The sequence below is a fragment of the Trichogramma pretiosum genome, unplaced genomic scaffold (assembly GCF_000599845.2).
Source record: "Trichogramma pretiosum strain Unisexual culture from Peru unplaced genomic scaffold, Tpre_2.0 scaffold1, whole genome shotgun sequence".
NCBI classification, from domain to species: Eukaryota; Metazoa; Arthropoda; class Insecta; order Hymenoptera; family Trichogrammatidae; genus Trichogramma; species Trichogramma pretiosum.
The window spans coordinates 5,864,138-5,887,878 of record NW_019641703.1 but is presented as its reverse complement, the minus strand read 5'-3'; the positions used below and the strand labels follow the sequence as shown (position 1 = coordinate 5,887,878).

General features: G+C 43.4%; 2 protein-coding genes across 4 annotated transcripts in view; one reads left to right on the top strand and one right to left on the bottom strand.

Annotated features, from left to right (window-relative positions):
• The window catches only part of LOC106653825 (follistatin-related protein 5-like), a 170,711-nt gene that overhangs the window by 57,194 nt on the left and 89,776 nt on the right, over nucleotides 1–23,741 (bottom strand). The gene's annotated exons all lie outside the window — the stretch shown is intronic.
• LOC111694448 (turripeptide OL11-like) lies at nucleotides 7,568–8,042 on the top strand. Its single transcript, XM_023462730.1, has 3 exons — nucleotides 7,568–7,634; nucleotides 7,727–7,882; nucleotides 7,963–8,042. Exons 1-3 carry the CDS (start codon nucleotides 7,610–7,612, stop codon nucleotides 7,992–7,994), a joined length of 213 nt encoding a protein of 70 aa, XP_023318498.1. The 5' UTR covers nucleotides 7,568–7,609; the 3' UTR covers nucleotides 7,995–8,042.

Sequence of the window (23,741 nt, the reverse complement as noted above, 5' to 3'; positions counted from 1 at the left end):
GACGAAGGGACACGACGATTTAATTTCAAAGAATATTAAAGCTCATCTTTTGACATCATTACCAGCTTTGGCGGCTGTGCCTGCATACGTGCGCAGAGTTGCTTATATACGTCTGTGTGTGCCCGTCAAATACGACACACAGGATTTCGGGCGCGGGGGGATGGGATGGCTGGGTGTGGGTACTGTCGAGCGCCGGAACGAAATAACAAGAAAATCCTTTGTCAGGTACACACGCGCGCGCGCGCGCCGGGTATCGCGCGTGGAGTCGTCGGCGTCGTCGTCGTCGGCGCAAGCTCGCACGTTTTAAAAGGATATTACGTGTATATGCCCCGGGTATAACCTAGGCCACTGTAGACTTGTAGCGTGCCTACGTATATATACACGAGCCGAAAATAAGTTGCTAACGCAACGGAACGTGACGTACGTATATACGTATAGGTACGCGTCGACGCTCCGCAACGTCGATCTCGGCGCGGCGGCCTTTTTACCGCGCGCAAGCATACTGCAGGTATTACACGTGCGTGCGTATATACAACGTGTAGCGATATATAAAGGGTAAGCGCGTCACTCGCAATGTATACGCGCGCGCGCGCGGCCGTCTGAACCAAAAATCATTACACATACTCTTTTAACTTACACATATATCCGCGCGTGTAACGTACAAGTATAACCACTTTTCTTGAGGGACGTTTTCCTTCTTGCCGGTTTCGTATTCCGCGTGCGGTACGTGTGTGTTTCTTGCTTCCAATACGCGCTTGCGACGACAAAAAAAATGTCAATCTCTCGTATATATATGTTATGTGCGCACGTACAGAGGGCGAACGTCTGCGCGTGTCATTGCGAACGATTGCAAATTCTTCGTTTCGTTTGCGTCCGTTTCTCTTTCTGCGTGCACTTTCGAGTCGAGCTGTAACAACGATGAAATTTTACCATTTTATTGATTCTACACGGCGCGTTTGTCTCCAGCATATAATAGCCCAGCGAGAATAGTATAATGACTTTCTCGTCTCATTATTTGATAATTTTCTTTCTACTTCTGCCGGGGGTGGTGAAAATTACTCGAGAAAGTAAGGAGCTTATCTCTTTCTACTCGAACTTTGTATTATTGTTATTATAATATATAAAAAGACGGATGTAAATACATTATATAATATATATAAGAATAGACTATACTCCCACGCTTGGCAAAGTCGAGCTGTGACCTCGATTCGCTCCAACTACCCGATAACTAATCTCCAATGAAATCAGTATGCTCGAACGGACGATCTTAGTCGGGCGCGACGAGATGTTCCTGCAGTGTGTGTATGTGTGTGTGCGCGAGTCGCCTCGTGCCATGTATACCTACGTACGTATATATATATAGAGTATCAGCAGCGGATAGAAGTATATATGAAGAAACGACGACTCGCCGGAGACCATCCTATATACCTATTGCTTTTACTGCTTCTGGCTGCTACGAGCTACTATCTGCTACTACTACTACTACTACCATTACTCGAGCGATGCTATGGTCCTCGTTCGATTTTGAACTACTACCGTATAATGTAGGATGTATAGTTGCATGTATATCTATGTATATAGCATCGCGTCCGCGTACATGTATATGTGTGCCATTCGTGGTCATTGACCGGCGTAATTCACTTGTGAAGTTTGCCGAGATTTTTTTTCTTCGGTCAAGATAATGTGATACACCGAAGGTATACTATAGATATATATGTATAAGCTCCATATAGTCAGGCACGTACATACATATCCTATATCGACGAGAGAAAGAGAAAGAGGGACGGGACTTTTGCTTCGTCGATATGATTCGATAATTTATTTTCCGCATCAACGTCGAATTTTTCGCTATCAATTCTTTCGTACGCTCGTCCGAGCGAAGACGAAGGCGGGTGTCCGTATTCGATACGCGTCTACATTATATATTGCACGCAAGCGGATCGATCGAAACAATTATTTAGCAGCGGCGGCATCGGTGTCGGCGGAAAGGTGTTGCGTGTGCCGCTGCCTACACTTCACGCGCGATAATCATCTAGTTAATTAGAGCTAATTGGAAAGAGCTTAATTTCATTCTGATTGATAATATCGATTCAAAACCGTGCGATAAGTATCATATAATAATTATAAGGTTTGCTGGTAGGAATGCATAGAAATGTAGCGAACGTTCGACGTTCGCAACCACGTTCAGTGCGCAGCGCTGATGAAGAAGAGAAAGCAAATGAAAAGCTCAGTTAATCAACAGCTTTGTTCTAAGCAACAACTAATTAACCTACAATAAAGATATATAGAAATATTATATCTCCTCTCTCTTTATTTCTATATTTTTTCATATATGCAGTAAACATCCCGCTGCAGGTCCATCGTGTCGCAGTGCGCCTATCCCCCTTCTGGCCTGACAAACCTGCTGTGTGGTTTGCGCAAGCTGAGGCACAGTTTGCTCTCGGTGGCATCACGACGGAGCTCACGAAATATTACTACGTCATCTCCCAGCTCGATCATCATGCAGCTGCTGAAGTAGAAGACATCATCAGCAACCCTCCTGCCCGGTTGCCGTACACGAATCTGCGAGAAACCCTCATCAATCGCCTGTCTGTCTCCGAAGAACAACGCGTACGTCAACTGATCAGCGAAGAAGAGCTCGGTGATCGAAAACCCTCCCAGTTTCTTCGTCATCTTCGCTCATTGGCTGGTACTACAATCGTCCAGGACAACCTTTTACGGCAACTCTGGATGCAACGACTTCCTTCGCATGTTCGTGCTATACTCGCAAGCCAACCTGAACTTGCACTGGATAAGCTTGCGGACCTTGCGGATAAAATTTCTGAGGTATCGCCAACTCCACCAAATTTTTCCGTGAACGCGATGTCTGCCGCTAGAAATGCTGAGGACCCATTGCTTCGAGCAATCTCAGAGCTCAAAGATACGGTCGTTAAACTTTGTTCTTCACGTTCTCGATCATTTTCTCGAGAAAACTCTTCACGCGATTCTCAGCGGAGAGATAAGTCGTCTTCCCGCGATTCAAATCAAAAGCCATCAAAAACATTATGTTGGTATCATGCCAAATTTGCCGATAAAGCAAAGAAATGCATTTCCCCATGCAATTTTCCGGAAAACTCGTAAAGCAGTCCGTGAGTGCGGCAACTGACTGCACACCTTCTCGCAGCCGCCTCTTTATGATTGATAAATCCACGAAAGTTGCATTCCTCATTGACACTGGCTCAGATTTGTGTTGTTTTCCACGCCGTTTACTGTCATCTCGGCCCACACCGGTAAATTATTATTTATGCGCTGCAAATGGCAGTCGCATAAACACTTACGGTTTTTTACCTTTAAATTTGAATCTTGGTCTTCGAAGCTCACTTTTATGGCGTTTCATAGTAGCCGACGTAGACGTACCAATTATAGGATCGGATTTCTTGGCTCACTATCACCTCTTACCTGATTGCCGAACCAAAGCCATTATCGATGCTGTTACCGGTTTTCGTGCACCGGGAATTTCGAAAATTTCNCAAAGTCGCGAGAAACTTCCACCCATCCAATTAAATCAACTTTCTTTCATTTCCGAGTTCTCTACTGACATTCGTTATGTTAAAGGCGAAGAGAACGTAGTTGCGGATTCTCTGTCTCGTGTTGAAGCCATCGTACAACCTCTTGATTTCGAGCTTTTGTCGCAAGCTCAAGAAGATGACGAGGAATTACGTCAACTTCGAAAAAGCTCTTCTCTTCAACTTGAACACACTCTCGTTCCTGGCACTACAGTTAAAATTTTCTGCGACTCCTCTACTGGCAAAATGCGACCGTATATTACTACGGCATTTCGTCGTCGTATTTTTGATCAGCTGCACAATCTGAATCACCCTGGCGTCAAAGCATCGATTCAGTTAGTAAAGGATCGTTTTGTTTGGCCTTCGATGGAAAAAGATTGTCGCGCTTGGGCTCGCACTTGCTTAGATTGCCAAAGATCTAAAGTGTCTCGTCACGTGCACTCACCTTTAGGTACATTTCAAACACCAACAAATCGATTTTCTCATATCAACATCGACATAATCGGCCCATTTCCACCGTCGCAGTCCTTTCGTTACTGTTTGACGGTGGTCGATCGTTTCACTCGTTGGCCTGAAGTGTGTCCGATGAAAGACAGTGCGAAAGAAACTGTCATTCAAGCTCTTTTGGCTTGTTGGATTTCTCGTTTTGGTTTTCCTCAAGTTATTACATCAGACCGTGGTGCTCAATTCACATCACATTATTTTCGTGATTTCGTGAAGTTTTTCGGTGTTAAACATAATTTTACAAATAGTTGGCATCCTAGTTCAAATGGATTAGTCGAGCGCTTTCACCGTCAGCTGAAGGCGGCGATTATGAGCCACTCGTGTTCGAATTGGGCTTTATCTTTGCCCCTCATTTTGTTAGGCATTCGTTCTTCTTTTAAAGAAGATTTGAAAACAACATCGGCAGAACTTGTTTATGGAGAAACGCTTCGTTTGCCTGGAGAATTTTTTCGTTACGATCCGTTAAATTCTCAACAATGCGATCCTCATTGTATCTTGTCTAATTTACGGAACATCATGACTCACTTAAAACCAGTCCCTACTTCAGCGCATGGTACACCTGCACTTTTTGTACACAAAGATTTGAAGGACTGTACTCATGTATTTTTGAGAGAAGGTGGCTTTCTTAAATCACTACAACCACCATACACGGGACCGCACGAAGTTATTAAGAGAGACGAAAAGACATTCACGCTTAAAATTCGAGGCAAATCGCAAGCTGTTTCCATCGACAGAGTCAAACCCGCTTACGTTTTTAGCAGCACCAGTGCAATTTCGGTACAAGTTGGTGAGCATCAGAGCAAGCATGTGCACTTCGAAGATGATGCTTACGACACTGCCCCAGGGGGTGGTGTAGCGAACGTTCGACGTTCGCAACCACGTTCAGTGCGCAGCGCTGATGAAGAAGAGAAAGCAAATGAAAAGCTCAGTTAATCAACAGCTTTGTTCTAAGCAACAACTAATTAACCTACAATAAAGATATATAGAAATATTATATCTCCTCTCTCTTTATTTCTATAGAAATGTAGAAGGATTAGATCAACAAAATATCAACTCAGCTAATACCGAACTAGGCCGGGCGCTAGGTATGGTTTTGTATGCAATGTCATACACTTCGATCGCAAATCTACAAGTCGTACTGCATCGTGGAGAACATAAAAATGAGAATGCTGTATTTAAATCCACGCTTTAACTTGTACCATTATTTTTACTATGTCACTTGCAGATTTATAGATAGAGATACTCGCCATCTAGCGGTGGAAGTATAAAGTGGTATTATCGTATTTAGAGTGGTTAAAAATTGATTTAATTTTTTTTCTGATACAATTAAATCGTTGTTTTCAGGCGTTTGAAATGCGCTTAATATTTCTAACATAATTAAAAAAAAAAATTGCAAAACACAAGTCAATCAATTAACATTTATTTTAATAAATTTTAAATGGTTATTTCACGGTTATTAGGTCACTATTTATGTTCAGCATTTCTACCATGGTTGGTGTGAAATTTTAATCGATCGGCCGCGCCCCATGCGAAGAGCGATGCTGAGAATCCATGCGCGATGCCAAACTCGATGGGAGCAACGAAATTCGTCTCAAAAACCGCATGCGTACCCCCACGTTTCGAGAATACAATTACAAGCCAAGATAAAGCTCAGAGCTATGTGTGCGGCTTCGAATTGCTACGCCAGGCGGACGTAAATGTACGCAACCTGTAATTTCTGATAGGCTCGACTTTGAATTTTAAAATGAATAAAATTATTCTCTCAACTACTCATTGGATCCGAATCGTCGTGTAAACTTATTTGAAATGATACAATAGAAATAGATTATGTAATTTAGAATATTACAGAGAATATAATTACGTTTTAAAAATTACATTTTATCTTCAATATATACTTCAGAATTGGAAATTGATAAGCTACTTAGCTAAAATTACTTTTAGTCTTTTTATAATCTTTGCCAAGCGATCGTAAGAGAGTTTTTGACCGATTTTCATTATAATTGTCTCAAGATGTCAAAAAAAATAGATGAAAGAATATGAATAGAAAATATTGAAAGAGTTAAGTTGCAGCTTTTCTTTTATTGACAAATTTAATAGAATTTTTTAAATTTTAACTTTTGGATTCGTTATAAATACAATAATATATAGTAACTTGGAGTATTGTGATGAAGTTGGCCAAAAACTCTCATGAAAATAGCGTGCCAATGTTTCCTAGTTCAGTAGTATAGTATAAAATGAGTATTTTACTAACACAATTCAGCAATAATCCATCTTTATATTAAATTGCGTATCATTCTGTCGTTGGCTACTGTCTGTCTGTGCAACTGCCTAATCTTCGAAGGCGGATATGTGTGTATATTGTATTATACAGTACACATAACGTAAAAAATTCACATTATTGAGCCAAATACAGCCAATACATTTATTAGCCGCATTATAAAGCGTTCCTATATAGTAACTAGAAGCTTCTTTGCCACTTGCGAGTTTTTGTCACGCCACCTACATGATTACAAAAACAAAATATTTACTTGTTTTGAAAATTTAAATTGATAATCGAATATCATATTAGCAGATCACAAATTGAATTCTTACTATAGTAATAAAAAATTGTAGATTACGAATTAAATGAAAGTCATAAGTCTTTTATTAACACGATTCGTTAATGAAAATTTATTTAACCTAAATCAACAATTTCCATCTGTGCATTAAATTAACTTTAACACTTATACAATTTTTGAACAGGCCTTAACAATTGTGGATACCTTTAATTCAACGTACACTTCATAATCCTTTAACTTTTGACAAATTCAAAGCTCTGTCGCGGACTCGAAATAGTTTCGATGGAATGTAATTAGTTCGACGAATTTGCCATTTACGCCTATGTATTCGCGATTTACGGCGTTGGATCGGAGCAAATGCGAAATTCGACTCGCAAATAATTTTCCAACCGAATGTTTATACAAAGTCAATTGTCATCGCGCCGAACGCTCGTTGCTCGAAGCAAAAATATTTATCGGACGCGTAATAATACCCGGGCGTATAATTTTCCTGCACAATCGATTCGCGCGTGGCGCAGCCATGTTTACTTTAGGGGGAAAAAAAAACTTTTCCTTCGAGCGTTTTTTTTCTCCTCGCGCGATTTCAATTGCAACCGAAAACTATTGTTATTACACTAAAATTGCTCGAGTAATTATCAATTCGCGCACACCGTGTGTGTATTATTAAAGTCCGTACGTGTGCGTGTGTGGGTGTAAATTTGTACGAGTTAATGTTAACTCACTTTGTGATAACAAGTTTCCGCGTACTTTGAAAATGTAACTTCGTCGTGTACTCTTCGAGTTAAATTAGCAGCGCGCGGCAAAGATGTGATTTTTCCGGAAAACTTAATCTCGAAGTACAGGATTAAAAGACAAGTTGAAGAATAAATATTTTCCGAAAATTTTATCGCGCGACGCTTATATTACCCGATAAGAAACAGTTTCGAGCTCGAAACCGAGAAGTCAGTCGTTGTCGTCGTCGTCGTTGCGAGTGTATAGAAGTTGCTCGAGAAACCTCTCGAAATGCAAAAATTCATCGCTATAACCCGTAAGTTTCTCCGAAACAAAAAAGTTACTTGAACCGATCCATGCTGCAATAGTTCCACTAATAAATTTTGTAATCGTTCGTTCGTTTGCAAGTTATCCTGTGTATGCTGAGCATCGTGGCGCATCACGTCTCGGCGCAATCTTGTTGTCCCTGGCGACAGAGCATCTACACGCCGGTTTGCGGCAGCGACGGTAAAACTTACAACAGCGCTCTGGCAGTCACTTGTTACAACAGATGCAACAACAAGAGTCAGTATAAAATTCGGAATATTTCAAAACTACACCTTTTGCTGAACTATTGAAAAATAACCGTGTGATTCGTGTTACAGGTATCCAAGTTGTACACAGTGGCAAGTGCTAATCTTCCAGAAATGTAATTGAAAAATTCAATCGTTGATGAAATACACAAACCTAATCAAAATTAAAAATTCACTTCTTTTGCTAATTCACCCTTTGAACCCAACTATGCATTCCCAGCAATTATAGTCCGACACGCACGCGCGCCTCGATCGATACGCATCAAACGCGCGGCGACGTGAAAATTTCTCTCGGCGAGCAGATATCTCGCGCAGCTTGTAACTGCTTTAAGTGTAGGTTGTAGTTTGGTTGCAGCTCCGAAATTGTTTGCGCGATCGCATGTGCGAGTGAAAGTACACACAAAGCCCAAGTGCAAAGCAGCGTTTGACATGGCCGCAACGCACACAAACACCCACGCACGACACAGTATACACTACTAGACCGTCCCAATAAAAGTTGAAAATTGTTAATCGAGGGCATGCGACAGGGCGTCAAATGAGATTTTACCGGCTTCTTTTTCAAAACTATATTATTATATATATCACCGCGTAATGCACCGCGAAAGTGTGAAAAATCATTTGAAAAGAATGAAAAAAAAAACCATTTGAAATCGTAAGTTTGAATGAATATTTCTTCCTTCTTTCTTTCCTTTTCGATTTTCAAGAAAGAAAGAGAGAGAGCCAGAGTTGAAAGTTCGGAGCGCGCGTAAGGGGGGGATCAAGCATCGTGAGCAAACGAATTGAAAGCAAAGAGTCGATCAGCGCAGAGACCGAAGAAGCCAGCAGAGTTAGAGAGGAAAAAAGGAAGGAAGGCACGAGAGAGAGAAAAAAAGAACTATGGAAAACAGACGGATCGTTGCCGAGGGAGAGATTACTCGTCGTTTCCAAGTCTACTTATGTATATACACACTTTTTTTTGTACGCCATCTCTCCCGAATCTTTGTCTTCCTTTACTCTGTCGCGTATACACGAGAATAAAGTCTCTTTCGGTATCGCGTTTTAATCCCTTGAAAATTAGATTTTGCGGATACATAACTCAATGCCTTACACACATATACCGTCGTCTCTCTTTCTCTCTCTTTCTCTAATCGACCCACGAATCGCAGTGGTATTAATTTATATATCGCGATTTTACAGGAAAACGTCGTCGATTTTTACGATACGCCATTAAATAAAATTTACGTACGTATATAGGTGGGAGGGCATATAAACTCGGTGGCGAGCGGACGCGGGTATATAAAACACAAAGACTCGAAACTTTGCGTCGATTCAGCAGAGTCGCTTTACACGCTCACATTTACACGGCATATACGTATATATACAGAGCAAGAGAGAGGGCAGATGCAACAAATCGCGCTATTTTATGTGATGCATCAGCAGAACTCGAAAGAGGGTAGTCCTGGCCCTGTCTTATAGCTTACCCGTGCGCGCGCCGCGGCGTGTATAATACAACGTGCTTGCGAACGAACCACCAGCGGCGCACACCTACATTACGCTTTTCCCTTGTTTTTTGCGCGTGAGCATAAAACAGGAGCGACCGGACCAATTTCACTCTCGACTCGTGTGTGCGCGCTGCCTGTGTTCCTCCTTTCCCTCTTTTTTTTTGTAACCAAGTTGCGATTCGTGCGCGTTTTTTGTGTCTACCTTGCACCGCTGCCTCTGCCGCCACCGCCGCCGCCGCGTGCCAGCACACGATGAACTGCCTGCTGCGGGTTTTAGGCTAAAAGTTAAAACGGGATAATAATAGGCATGGCCCGATCGTATTTAGAAAGGAGCAGAGAGGTAGAAAAAAAGCAGAGCCCAATCGAAGCGTAATTACGCCTGCGATGCTTATTTATTGGACATTACCCTTTCGTTATTTCTCTCTCTCTCTCTCTCTCTCTCTCTCTCTCTCCTCTTTCTGTTTAGTTGCTCGTTTCGCGAAGTTAATATATCTCGCACGGACGCGATCTTTATTTTCAAATTAAAACTCGCGCCGATCGTATTTACTCCCCGCTGTTGCTGCAGCTGCCTAATTTAAATACACAATCGACCATTACGCGAGCTCTTTTATACACCCCTCCGAATCTCTAACGTAGCTTTTTCTCACTCGAGTAGTATATAGTATATAATAATATACGTATTAACGCGCCCAATAGCCGTGCCAGTGAAATTATCCAAAGATTTAATTATCGCAGTAATTGTGGCGGACTATATAATTATATAAACGCGACGAGTCAAAAGACGCGGCTCTGGGGGAGATGGAGATAGAGGGAGAGAAATCCTTTGACCTCTTTGGGCAATTAGTACGAATTAAAAGCATGCACATCGTGCATTTGCAGGTAGGCAGCTGTGTGTGCGTAAAGAAAATACCTTAGGACCGTTTCTGTATCAAAGGAAGAGTGCCCGCGAGTCGAGAACCCTTTCTCTCTATATCTCTCTGTATACGTGCCACACACACACACACACACACGTTCGTCCGTCCGACAAGTCGACGTCTGGCTTATTCATTTATAATGCGAGTGTAAATCCGCCAGTCGTAATCGCTCACCTCAGTGCGAGATCAGGAGCTCGCGTGTATGATATACCTACGCGTGTGTGTACATTATACGGCGTATAAAGGGAGGCTGTACTCGGCTATCTTTTGTATCAGTCGGGACAATTGAAGCGCGTCGCGTATCGTGTACGCCCGCACGGGTGAGTAAATTAATTTCGTCGTCGTCGTTCACGAGCATCGGGAGAATTTTTCGACTTGCCCAATGGACCAAGGCACACACAAAATCGTCAATTAATCACATCGGCAGAGACACACTAGACTACACTAAGTACGTACGTACGTATCGTACGAATTGTACGACGACTCGACGCGCGGCCGTTTCTATATCTCTGTTAAACTTGCGGTCGAACACGCACTTTTGGCGCGGTAGTCCGGGCGTACAACATCCTCTCCTGCTAGCAATGCTCGCAGGTTTAAGGTACCCGCAGTAGTAGTAGTAGTAGTAGTACGAGTAGCGGTATAGCGCGACACGCCTCAAGGGAGGCGATGCTGATGTGTCTGGCTATTGCCTCCGCTACTGCAGAGCTTATATTGTTCCTTTGGCGCATCGGAGAGTTTATTGCCGATCCGAGCGGCTACACACAACGACGAGAAAGAGAGAGAGAGAGAGAGAGAGAGAGAGAGAGAGAGAGACGACAAGCAGTAGCAGAGCCAGTATAGTATAGACTCTTCCCTCTCGGGCGCGTCTAGGCCTCGCCAGTCTAAGGGATTGTTGGCGACGGCGTCGTCGTAGTCGTCGCGAACCGACCAGAGCCTTTGTTGCGTACGATTTTGCCTCTCTGAATTGCTCGAGGGTGGCCGTTCGCTTTCGGCTCTTATACGCATTACATTGCAGATTGCTTCGGTCTCTCTCTCTCTCTCCCTCTTTCTTCAATTGTGCTGTCTATGGAGGTTGTGCGAGGGTTTGATGCGTGCTATTTTGTGTCAGAGACGAGTGTTACAGACACTAGGCGATGATACAATTTTATTTTATTTCTTTCTCCGCTGCAATTTCTGCAGTCGTCTGTCTCGTTTTATCCGGGCGTAATTGCATCGCACTTTGAATTCACACCTGTGCGCGCGTTACGGATTGCCGTCTAATTAGGAATTATAATAAGCTCGACGTAATTAAGCTCATTGCAACGCGCGGGCCCCGTAACGCAGACGCATATATAATATATAATAACATAATAAAATCAGCGTTGTACAGAGAAAAAAAGCGAATGCAGCCGCGCGTGGAGCTGCTGCTGCTGCGTGGAACAGCTTTTGCTATATATTAGACGACGTTAATGAGAATATAATATCCTTCATCTTTCGTAAATTGCGGCAGCTCTGCAGCTTGTATCCGTGCGCGCTCGAGTGTATGTATGTGCAGGGGTAAAATGTACAAATTCTTCTTTTATTATTTTTTTCATTCAACTCATGAAATTTTGGATGGATACACTGTGTCATTGAATAAGAAACTAAACTTTAAGTATTTAAGTTCTTCAAAATTTGCTTTGACTTATATAATTATTATCATTTTGTCATTTGTAGATTTTCAGAACTGAGTTATTTGCCATCTAGTGGTGGAGACTTGAAATAGAATTATTGAATCTGTAGTGAAAAAAATTGTCTAATATTTTGTAACATTTTAGTTGTCATTTTCAGGTCATTGATAATGCGCTTGATATTTTTAATTTAATTGTACGAGCAAAATCACCAAAAATAATCCAAATAATGTTGAAGTACTTTAGAACTTTTTAAATGGTCATTTGTTGGCCATCAGTCGATTAATAATGTTAAAGCGATATCTTCAATTCAACGTCCATGATAAGCATAATAGCTTTACTTAAATTTAGATATTATTATTTGAATTTAAGATAAAATTCACATAAACGCGTATCAACATCAAAAGAAGTGCGAACTCGTGATCGTTTCTAAACCTGAACGCGAGACACCTTTGTAATGGGTGATTTGTGAAACAAAATATTTTCACCTTTTATTCACACAACAAGACTATTCTCAATAATCATTTTAATGAAGTATGTGATCTCCGTGAAACTTTTCATGTAAACACAATTTACAACTGTAAAAATTTGTTTAAAACAAGACTTTGAAAAATAAATCACTTGCGCAGAAATCAAGTCTTATAAAAATATGTAAATAAATTCAATTATAATTTTTGTATCGACACCGCGCATTGCTGCAGGACTGTCATTACGAGAAAAAGTCTGCAGCTTTTGCATCGCTATTTTTGTCATTATTCTTTTGCTTTTATCATTAATTTCTACTCCCTTTCTTTTTGTCATATAACGTTAAGTCGCATTTTTGTCTCCCGCGAGGTTTCCCGCGTGCTTTTTTGAGCCTCGCGCTCACCGGGCTCTCTTTGAATTTAAGAAGCGGAAAGAGATAGGAGCAAGCTGCTTTTATCATCGTTTTTTTGCCCACTGTTCTTCGCATTGTACCAGGAAGCTGAATGTGACAGTTCATACACTGCGCGCACGGGTTACTTGAAATAATTGAGAATAATGAGAAAAGTTTCGCGAATAACTTTTAAAACATCGCGCGCGCACGTCTTGTTTACTTTTTATATTTTCTTGCAAAACAATGATGATCGATCATTCATTTTCGCGAAGCATGTAATTTATGCAAAGAGAACTTCAGTCCGCTTTTAGCGGCAACAATGGCTAAGTTCAAGCACAACATTTTCGATCCTTACATTCAAAATTAATTGTTGAACTAATTAAGTGCCCAAAAAAAGAAAAAAAAGTAACAAAAAAAGAGAAATAAACCCAGAGTAAGCGCAGAAAACGTCTGTAATAAAAAATGTCTTCGCTCATAATCACGCAAGATTCAAACATAATGATGCTGGAAATCGGGATTGATAAGGTTAGTTTCTCTCGCTACCGAAAATTTTGCAATTCTTACAATTATCGAAAAATCTTCGTTGCAGTTGGTCGTACCCGAATCCGGTCCATTCGATTCAGTGCTCAAGAGCAAATACATCGTGAGTTTCAATTTTCTCGACGGCGACTGGATCGACATAGTGCCTAATCGCACGGATTATAAGTAATAAAAGCATAACAACGAAGATCGAGATCTTTCAATGATCGAACGTATTCTCGCAGACCTTACGGAGGCGGCTGCGGTCGGGAGCACGAGTTTCACGGCGGCGCCTCGGTCACGTTCGCCGTCACCTCGTGCTTCCTCGATCAGGAGTTCGAGGACACGTTCGTCCAGGTGAAGGCGCGCAAGGAGCTGCCCGAGTTCGTCGCCTCGAAGCAGCCATGCAGCATGCTGGGCAGCGTGTTGATACGCGTCGACGATCTGCTGAACGGGATCGTCAAGGAGCTCGACGATCGCGACGAGCTGGGAGACAAGCTGAAGATACCGCACTTAAAGGATCCCATTAGCAGGTAAATCCTCCGCCATCATTTTATTATCATTAAAATGTTATCGATCAAAGTTGCCTTAACTGGCAATTCAGAGCAAGGCAGGCAGGTAGGGGGTATGAGGGGGCTAGCTTATGAGTATCCAGTTGTCATGAATAATTCATGCCATTACAAAGTTTAATGAAGCGTGCGGCCCCCCATGTGTACAGGGCGAAACACTAAAGGCTTTCGAGAGACTTGAGTGAGAGAGAGAGAGAGAGAATATATAGACGTGTGCATGCGTATACGTGCGCGTTGAAGAGGATGGATGATGGAGGGCCGGATCCTCCCTCGTGTCATTGACAGCTTCGATCGTTCACGCTTCGAGTGCTTTGACTGGTTTATCATTTTTGCACGCCTAGTAGTAGCAGCAGCAAAGTAAAATATGTCGACGAAGCATATTGTCACATCGAATGAAATTAAAGCCATAAAATTAGAATTCAAACTCGATTCCGAAAGTAATTATAGAACATCGGTAAAAGCCCCAAAAAACGAATTAAATTCTGACAGTAGTAAAACCAAACTTCGGTCAGACTCCCTTAAATAGACGCTCAACGCAATAAAATATGCATCTCGCTCCCCCTTCCACCAGATCGATGAAAGGATTATTTTCGTTCAACGACGACTGCGGCTGCGGCACGAGCGACGAGCCCGAGTCCTACGTCACGCTCTGGCTGCGCCTGAGCTACCTGACCGACAGCGTCATCACGGAGATCGACGTGCCCTCGAAGGCGGCCTGCTCGCACTTTTACGCGCAGGAGCAGAGCAACGGCGCCGGGCCGTACGAGTTGCGCGAGCTCGATCCCGGCGACGCGCCCGACAGCCGAGCGGCGCCCCGGCGCAAGAGGTGCACCGAGCTCGAGTGCCTGTGCACGGAGGAGCAGCGCGCGGCCATGCTGCTGGCGCGCGACCAGAAGAACTGCGCGACCGAGTGCACCGACGGCGTCTGCCCGATACCCGCCAAGGTATGCGCCAGCGAGGCCAAGAGCTGCAAGGATCGCCAGACGGAGACGGACGCGTGCGCCGCGACCAAGGGCACCCTCACGGACAAGGAGTGCGGTAAGTTGGCAAAAATAATCTTCAAGGATTCTCTTCGATCGAAACGATGAACAATGTAACCCGAGCGCTTGATCCATCCGTGTAGGTCTTGCTGGGCGCAAAAAACGCAAATGCGGCGACGGCGATGGCAAAGCCAAGATCGGTCTGTCGGACGACGAGCGAGCGGCACTGCTTGCCGCGCTACGAGCAGGAGCCTCCGGACCTGGCGTCTACCTCGACAAAACCAAACCCTGTCCGCCGGTTGAAAAAATTTGCTGCGTTCCCTGCCCACCCGTCACTTGTCGCATCGAGTGTCCACCGGCACCCTGTCCGTCCGTTTGTTTTATGGAATAGTAGGCGCCTCCCGAGCTGTTCCGAGTCGTTGTGCATTTGTCGTTCAAGGTGTGATATATTGGAATCGGCGATGAAATTTTGTACTTCTTATTCGAAACTCGTGATCAATATAAACGATGCGATTACTTTATTTTGTTGTTTTTGGAATATTTCAGGAAATTTTTCCGGTAACTTAATCGATGAATCGCGATCGTGAAATTTTAAAGTCAATCAAATTCTTGGTCTTTGTCATTAAATATCCAACTATCTATACACCTTTACGCTACGTACATAAGAAATTCGGCAGGCTATTCCCCCGTTAATGTACGCGACGCACTCAACTCGGTACACAGTACGACGACACACTGCGCCGCATTTCGCTCTAATAGCAATTATGAAGTTTGACCGCGACTGCTCCGACTCTAGTAGTAGTAGTTATAGTAGTAGTAGGAGCAGCACGATGAAAGATCCAGAAAATGCACTGCTATATAGTGGATCTTTGCCGCGCGCTCGCAAATGTACATCCGTGCTCGAAAGTCAATTATTCAACTTAATAAAGCGCACTCGCGCGTTAAACTAATAATAAAATCCGTCGTCGTCGTCGTCGACGACGTCAATGTTGCAAGTTCTCTCTCTCTCTCCTTGAGTACATACAAAAGAGACCTGCTACTACTACTCCTACTGGTACAAGAGTCGTGTCGTCGTCGGGGGCACTTTGACCCAAAGTGCGCGTACATATACCCGCACCCGGATAGTAGTATATACAGAGATCGCTCGCGCGGCAATTAGATCGATGCGTTTGTGTGTGATCCTGTCGCCGAACTGCTGCAGCCGGATAATGCACATGCACACAGCAGCAGGAAATGTCCTTCGCACACGGGGTGCGCGCGCGACTCTCTCTCTCTCTCGATATCTCGGCTAATGGCCTATAAAGGAAGTAGCAGCCCATTAAAATCTGCTGCTGCCACTGCAGCTTCTCTATGTGTATGTTTATATAGAGAGATGTAGGCGAGAGCGAGTGTTGCGAGATATCGATTTGCTTTTGCTCCTCTGTCGGCGTACACACGCACACATACATGCGCTTGCTGCTGCACACAGTCAAGCTCAGAGAGAGAGAGAAAACCAGTGTCTGCGCGACGATATTACCCATATACCATGCTATAGGTATATCATGTATACGAGCGAGGGATGGCGTGCGACACGCTGCGAGAGTTAAGTCACGTACGATTTTCGCTTCGAAGAATTACCCATCTATGTGTCACTTTATTGCTTATATATACGCGTGTCTCGAGAGCCGTGCTTAAAAATGCTTCAACGAATTATTCCAGTAGCTCTCGCTTGACGTTTTCGTCTTTTATTGCTTTTTATACTTAATAAAAAAAAGAAGAGAGGATAGAGACGTTCGAGACCTTTTTTGACACGAGCAAAGCTTCTCTCTGATGAATTCGTAGTCGAATGATGAAAATATTCTTCTCTTTTTCTCCTCGATTATTTTATACGAGCCACGCGGAGGCAAAATACGGTCGTTATCGTATTGTTTTTATAGAAGCTTGGAGACGACGGTACGTGGTAAAAACTTCGACTTAATTCAGCACGAGATTTAGCATGAGACAACAAAGTCCGACCGAGTACTATGTATAAATCGGTCAACAGAAAAAAGTACACACAGCTGAGAGAACCCATTGTACAACAGTGGTCGTCGTCGTCGTCGACGTCGCCGACGTTGTAGCAAATGACTAGTAATGCTGCAATGCGGATGCGGCGTGCTTCAACACGTTCATATATACGTATATGCACACACAGATACATACACAGCGATGGTATTTTCATTAACGACTATCTCTCGAGCGAACGTATTCTCTTCGGAGTTTGATATATATATACGTATATATCTGGGCGCGAGCGGGCGAGTACAGGCCGCACATTCGAAGAGCGAGAGAGAGTACGACCTATACTCAAAATATTATTACGAGCATTTGGCGCACGGTAATTGTGCGGGTCATATACAGACTGCTACTGTGCTGCCGTATATAGATATGCTCTTTGCATGCGGGGGCGTTGCACTGCAACAGCGGCAGCAGCAGCAGCACGCGCCAGTTCATTTGTAAACTCATGATAGAGTTTTGGTTGGACCCTGATATCATTTGCAAGTTCATTTCCAACGCGAGCCCGCCAAGCCTCTCTACTGCTATACTACCGCTACACTACTATCCAGCAAGATAATATTATTCCCACACACGCAACGTATTTTCCGATTATTGCACGCATTCGTCGAACGGCACGCGTATCTGTCTATCTATCCATCTATCTATCTATGATGCATCTAGGCTTGGACGTGGCAAAAGGGATGTAGCGCGATACGTCATCAGCGACAATCGCGCGACGATACATTTTGATGTAGTCGACTGCGGGGCACGCGCGCGCGCGCGAGGACGCGATAAATGTAAATTTTGACACGCACCGAACAGCGAGTATAGTACATTTATATATGGGGAAGCTTCTTACTGTCGAATGTTATGTACGTTATTTCATCCAAAATTGTAATAACAAAACGTAGACGACTGGGTATCGCGCGCTCGCACACGGTAGACTGGTGTGCAGTAATACTGCGTGTGTAAACACCGCCGCACAAGACGGCGTGTTTCGTATCCGCCCGTATTTGTCTACGCTGTTGAAAAAAATCTTAGATTTGATGCCGATTTAATGTAAAATTAGACATTCAAATTGAGGAAATCGTTACTGTATTTCATTAGAGATAATTCAAAAATTAATGTTTTCATGGGTTAATTGTGTGAAAAATTTATGAATGTTAAATCCAGCATCCAGCACTAGATGGCGCGTAACTTCTTCCGTAAATCCACAAGTGGTAAAGTACAAATGATTCTATAAGTCAATACGCGGTTATTTCATAGGTTCATGGACGAAAATTTCACGTTACCATTCATGTAAAATCATCCACGAAAAACATTTAAATTTAATTTAACGCAGGGGAAATATTTCTTCAACTCTACATTAAAATTAATAAAAATATTTTTTAACAGTATAACCACAAAATTTTTGTAGAGCACGCGAAACTCGCGAAACGACATCTTCGCTTATACCCACTGAACAAGGCTCAAAATGTTCGAAACTCTGTATACTTTGAATGAATTCAGCCATATTTGTTTTCATCGAGACGCTGTACAGCGAATAAAAAAAAACATTCGTATTTACAAATTCAGGGCACGCTGACGCTAGCGACGAAACGCAGCGCAACGGCGATGACGACGACGACGAAAGTTGCAAATCTCAAAACTGAACGAGCGTGTAAAACTTGTGTTCGAAAAATCGAATCAAAGTAAACAATTAAGCAGCTGCACCTGCAGCCGAGGCAACGAGGGCAGTGGCGAAGAAAGAGAGAGAGAGAGAACGAAAGAGAAAGAGCTATATACCCAGCCCGTGTGCTCGGTATAGAGCAATTAGCGAGTCAACTTTATATACAAGGGCGACTGTCGTAGCTTTACTGCATCAGGTTCGAGTTAGCCGTTGGAAAAGTTCCTTATAGTCTATAGCAGCAGCAGCAGCAGAAGCGACGGCGGCTATATATAAGCCTTTTCTCGCTTGGCAAAAGTACAGTGCCTGCACACAGAACTTGCAGCAGCAGCAGCAGCAGCTACAGTGCACTGTGCCACTATAACGGTATACAGACGCGAAAACTATGGCTATACACGCGGGTTTGAAAATTCTCTACACACACACACACACATCCACATACACTTATAGTATGCACTTACACATCTATAGACACACACACAGCGGGCAACTTTTCTCCTGCTCTTTATACATATATATAGGGGTGGGCGCCCCCGCTCGCGCACACATCTATACATTTATATGTATAACAAGTTTCAGCAGTTTTGCCACCGCGCGATCCGTCTTCATGCCCGCCTGCGCGACGTTCCTCTCGTCCTTTTCTCTTTTTACTCCACCTCCCTCTCTCTCTCTCTCTCTTTCTCTCTTTTTCGCTCTTTCTCGCTCCTCTTTTTAGCTATTCTACACTGGATTTTCTTCCCTCTCTCCTTCTCGTTTCTTCTTTCTTCTTTTTTTTTTTGTTGCAACTTTTTCTTCTCACCCGCGCTCTTTTGTTCAGTCGTCGTATACGGTTATACGTACGCGCGGGTGCGAGACGATTGTCCATTCTTTTTCTCTCCCCCGCTCCCAAGTAAGTTTTGATATTATACATATATATAGAGAGAGAGAAAGAAAGCTCTCTCGCGCGGTGTTGGCTTCTTTGTCGAGAATATAACGTATACATAAGCCACGACGACGACGACGACTAGACCGTCGGCTGCATGAGAAGCGTGAACGCCCGCGCACGCCACGATTCGAATGTCACGTTGACTGGAGGCTGACTTTTTTCTTATGCAAAGCAGCAGCAACAGCGGCGATCATTTGTATTTCACGACGTATGGATTAAAATGAAATTCAATGCAGTCGCGGGCGAGCAACTATGCGATATACACGTTGTAATGGTGAAAAAAATCAATTTCGAAAGCTCTCTTTCCTCTTCCTCCTTCATCTCTCTCTCTCTCTCTCTCTCTCTCTCTCTCTTTGTACAAAGTGCAGGCGAATTTCTGCACCTGCTACGCGGCAGCATCGTTATTCGAGGACTGAGCAAACTTCAACTCGGCCCTCTGCACTGCGCGTCGTTATTCACCAAGGTCCGAAACGGAATTCGGAGGCGAGTGCGTGTACGCGCGAGTATTGTTTATTCTCTCCCTCTCTCTGTGTATCTAGACTGCAACGGATCGACCGAATATATATATACGCGAGGACTTGAGAGGAAGAGAGAACGAGAAGCACAAGGTATACGGGGTATCGTCGTTGACGCGCTGCCCAGCTATATATATACACGTGAGCAGGATAATCGAATGGCCAGTAGGTATGGTACAGGATTCGGTGGCGGTCTACTACTCGCCGAGAGTCACCAGACATAAAGGATGTCTTGTTTAGCTACGGACTATGTTTACGCGTCGCGCACACTACACATCTATATGCGGAGCGTGTAAACTTGGATTTAATTTAGCCTTGGGTCAGCGCCGGCGCGTATATATATCAAGCTTTAATTGTTTTGTACCATGGCGATATGGTATATAGGTATCTGCGCGCGCGAGCAATACATACATCCTACAAGTATTTAGATGCATATTTTTCACTCTCTTGCCGCCGAGCTCGGCTTTGAGATTTATACGCGCGTGCGCCCAAGACTCTGTTGTATAGCTGCGCAATTAAACCGACTAGACAGATGTACTCATAGACTAGGGAGAAGATGAATATTCAAAGAGTACTCTTAAGTTGATTCAAATGTTTGACGTACGTGTTTTGATATGTACAGCAGCAATATTAACTACGATCGAATGCCAAGATATACGAGGATTATTTACAGTTGATACGGAATCAACAATTTAAATCTTATACGATACTATAGTACATTCATAGATAAACAAAATCGAGTTCTGAACCTTGATCTCTATACAGCATTTTCGTGTAAGGTCGTGCGTTAAAAAAATAATATACAACATATTATAAAAACACGAAAAAGTATTATTTTAAAAATCTACACAGCGAAGAAAAAGGAATCGGATTTGCATTTTTTTCATTTTTTATTTTGCGAGCCATTTCACTGGGGTTTGGCTCTCGCGCGTGCACACGAAGCTCCGCGCTGCCTACTACTACTACCGTAGCCGAGAATGCATTTTACATGACGAGTAATAGCATCCGTAATACATAAAACAAGATGCATTATTCAGCCGTACGCTGGACCCCGAACCCGTGGGCGCTTATATGTATTTTTTTTTATTATTAATATTTCGCTACACGCCACTCCTTGAACTTCTTTCGTTTTTTTCTCTCTCGGTATAATATAAGCTGCATTATAATATAACCATGCGCAGCGCTCATTTTCTCGCGCACATGTAAATATCTCCCTTTTTTTTCATTATGAATTGGATCTCTGCCACTTTTAATACCGAGGCTATATATATTACAATACGCTTTTTTAAATCTGTTAACGCATTAAAGACAGACAGCTAGACGGAGAGAAAAATGTTTCGTTTTCGGCTTGGCGAGTACGTATACGAAGGATTGACATCACGTTGATGCGGCTTTATATAAAACTCGCGCGCGGAGATCGTGTCTCATTGTTATGCGCAACGAATTTATAAGAGAGAAGGAGAGAGAATTTTTTGCGAGTTTCCGTAAAGCAGCAGCAGCAGAAACTCTCGCTCGATTTCCTCTTTTCTCGTGCTTCAAGAATTTGAAACAATAATACCCGTTGGAATATATATCACGAAGAAAATGGCACTTTCTTTCCTTCTCTTCCTCCTTCTCTCTCTCTCTCTCTCTCTCTGTTTCTCGCGCTGTCCGTAGCGCCCATTAATTGTATCGGAGCGCGTCGGACTCGCGCGTAATGGCTCTCTACTCTGCGAAAATCATAGACACACACACACACACACACACATACACGTACACTAAACGCGCTGCATAAATTTTCGTTGCACACGCGCAGTTGCGCATTATATATAGCGCACTGCGTACTCGGTGCTACTATAATGTAAATACGCATTTTTCTCACGCCCCCGGCTCGAGACACCGGAGTGTGTGTGTGTGCGTGTGTGTGTGTGCGCGCGCGAAGAACCTCCATACATCTTGCTCGCGCGCATCCGTCGCCCCCCGTATACACTGCAACACTTACATAAGCACCCGAAGCGTCGCTTTCCACCCTGTACGTATTATATCGGGGCCGCTCTATCGTTCGCATGTATATGATGGTCGTCGCGTCGTTGCAGCCGATGCGCCGCAAGATCGATGTCAGCTCTCTAGCTCCGCGTACATGTAATATCGGGGGCGCGAAGAGCTAGAGCTCGGGGTAAAAAAGTGAATATTACTCGCGCGCCTGGATCGTGATTGATGGATATCCCGCGCACGCCCGCGAGATATGTAGGTTGCGCGCGCGCGCGGATAAGACAGGATGAATAAAATATCAGAGAATTATTTTCTGGCATATAAACTGGAGATTCCTCGGCGAGTATAATATCTATAATGATGATTCGAGTCGCGTATATATATAAATAGATGAATCTTATTTCACCGAGAGATATAATTTCAATTCCTCGTACACTGCAGACATACTGCACTTCGAGAGCTACATCGGGCTGCACTGTGCACACTACCAGTGTTGAGAGTTGTACTTGGTAGTCTCTGCACAGATGCAATCGCATCAAAGGATCTGCATATTGTGTAATTTATACACAAAGCTCCAGTTTTGAATATCAAAGTCATATCGGAGAATGCCTCGAAGCAGTGTAGCGCGCCCCCGAGTAGTGTATCTTGTTGCATCAAGCCTATCCCGGATGCGACGTTACTCGATTTAAAGCTCTCAACCTCAACCAACTTGATTGAATTAATATTTTTCATTAACAAAATCCGAATTTCTCAATCGAGTCGATGAAATATGTGCTCGCAGATAGGTATAACAGAAAAGAGTAGTTACGATAAAACTCCTCGGATGCGAAACTTTTTGCGACCTCGCGATCCTTGGAAAAAGCTCGCATGCTCGCGCGCACCATAAACTAATTCGAGTTCAGTGATTCAAGTCCGATGAAATAAAGATATAGAAAACGTCGTGTCGATTGTTCGTCGCAAGAGAGAGAGAGAGAGAGAGAGCTAGCTAGCTAGCGGCTGGTAAGAAGCTCTGAGGCTGCACACACACACAGAGTGGGTATAATGCTATATAGCTTAAAGGAAGACAGTTGGGCGCCGCCGCCGCCGCTGCTCGAGTTCAGCGAACCCATGAACGTGCACGCATATATAGATACTGACACACAGACACACAGACGCAGAGCTTGGCACAGGCTGTTCTCCGCACACACTGCGCCGTGTGCTGCGTGTGCAGTGCAGTGCACGTAAAATACACGTACACATAGCTGTACTTACTTACGTGTCACGCGCGAACGTACAAGCTCAACGATCGCTCGTTGCTGCTGCCGCTGCACTGCCCTTATACACGGATGAGCTTGAATAATGAAGTCCCGAGTCTTACGGAATAAGAGACCTCTGCCTCACTCTCGCTGCAGCAATCGTACTCTCTATTCGAGACTCGAGTATTGATTCTTATGAGCGCGCGGGTTAGCGCGCAAATAAAATATTAAATATGCATACGACAGCTGAGAGCTGTCCTTGGTATATCTCAGGCACGATTTTTTGTTAATTGTTTATTTTTTATCCGAGCGTGCTCAGTGGTCAATCGAGAAGATCGTCGCGTAGCTCGGGGATGGAAAGTGGAAATCACGTAATTTGAAGGAATGGAATCGAAATTTTCGTTAAAATTTTTCGTATCATGAGATATTTCATTTGAAATTTAATTTTTTAATTTTTTCATATAATATACAATTAAAAATTTTCAAAATTGTTGATAAATGTGAATAAGAGACCGAGAAATGCGCTTAAGACATATGATTGTGAGTCTTCTCTGA

What these genes read in the sequence shown, in the direction of transcription:
- LOC111694448 (XM_023462730.1), top strand. Translation starts at nt 7,610, where the DNA reads ATGCAAAAATTCATCGCTATAACCC. An exon ending in AAAATTCATCGCTATAACCC is followed by an intron (nt 7,635 to 7,726) that starts GTAAGTTTCTCC and finishes TTCGTTTGCAAG; the next exon opens with TTATCCTGTGTATGCTGAGC. An exon ending in CAACAGATGCAACAACAAGA is followed by an intron (nt 7,883 to 7,962) that starts GTCAGTATAAAA and finishes TTCGTGTTACAG; the next exon opens with GTATCCAAGTTGTACACAGT.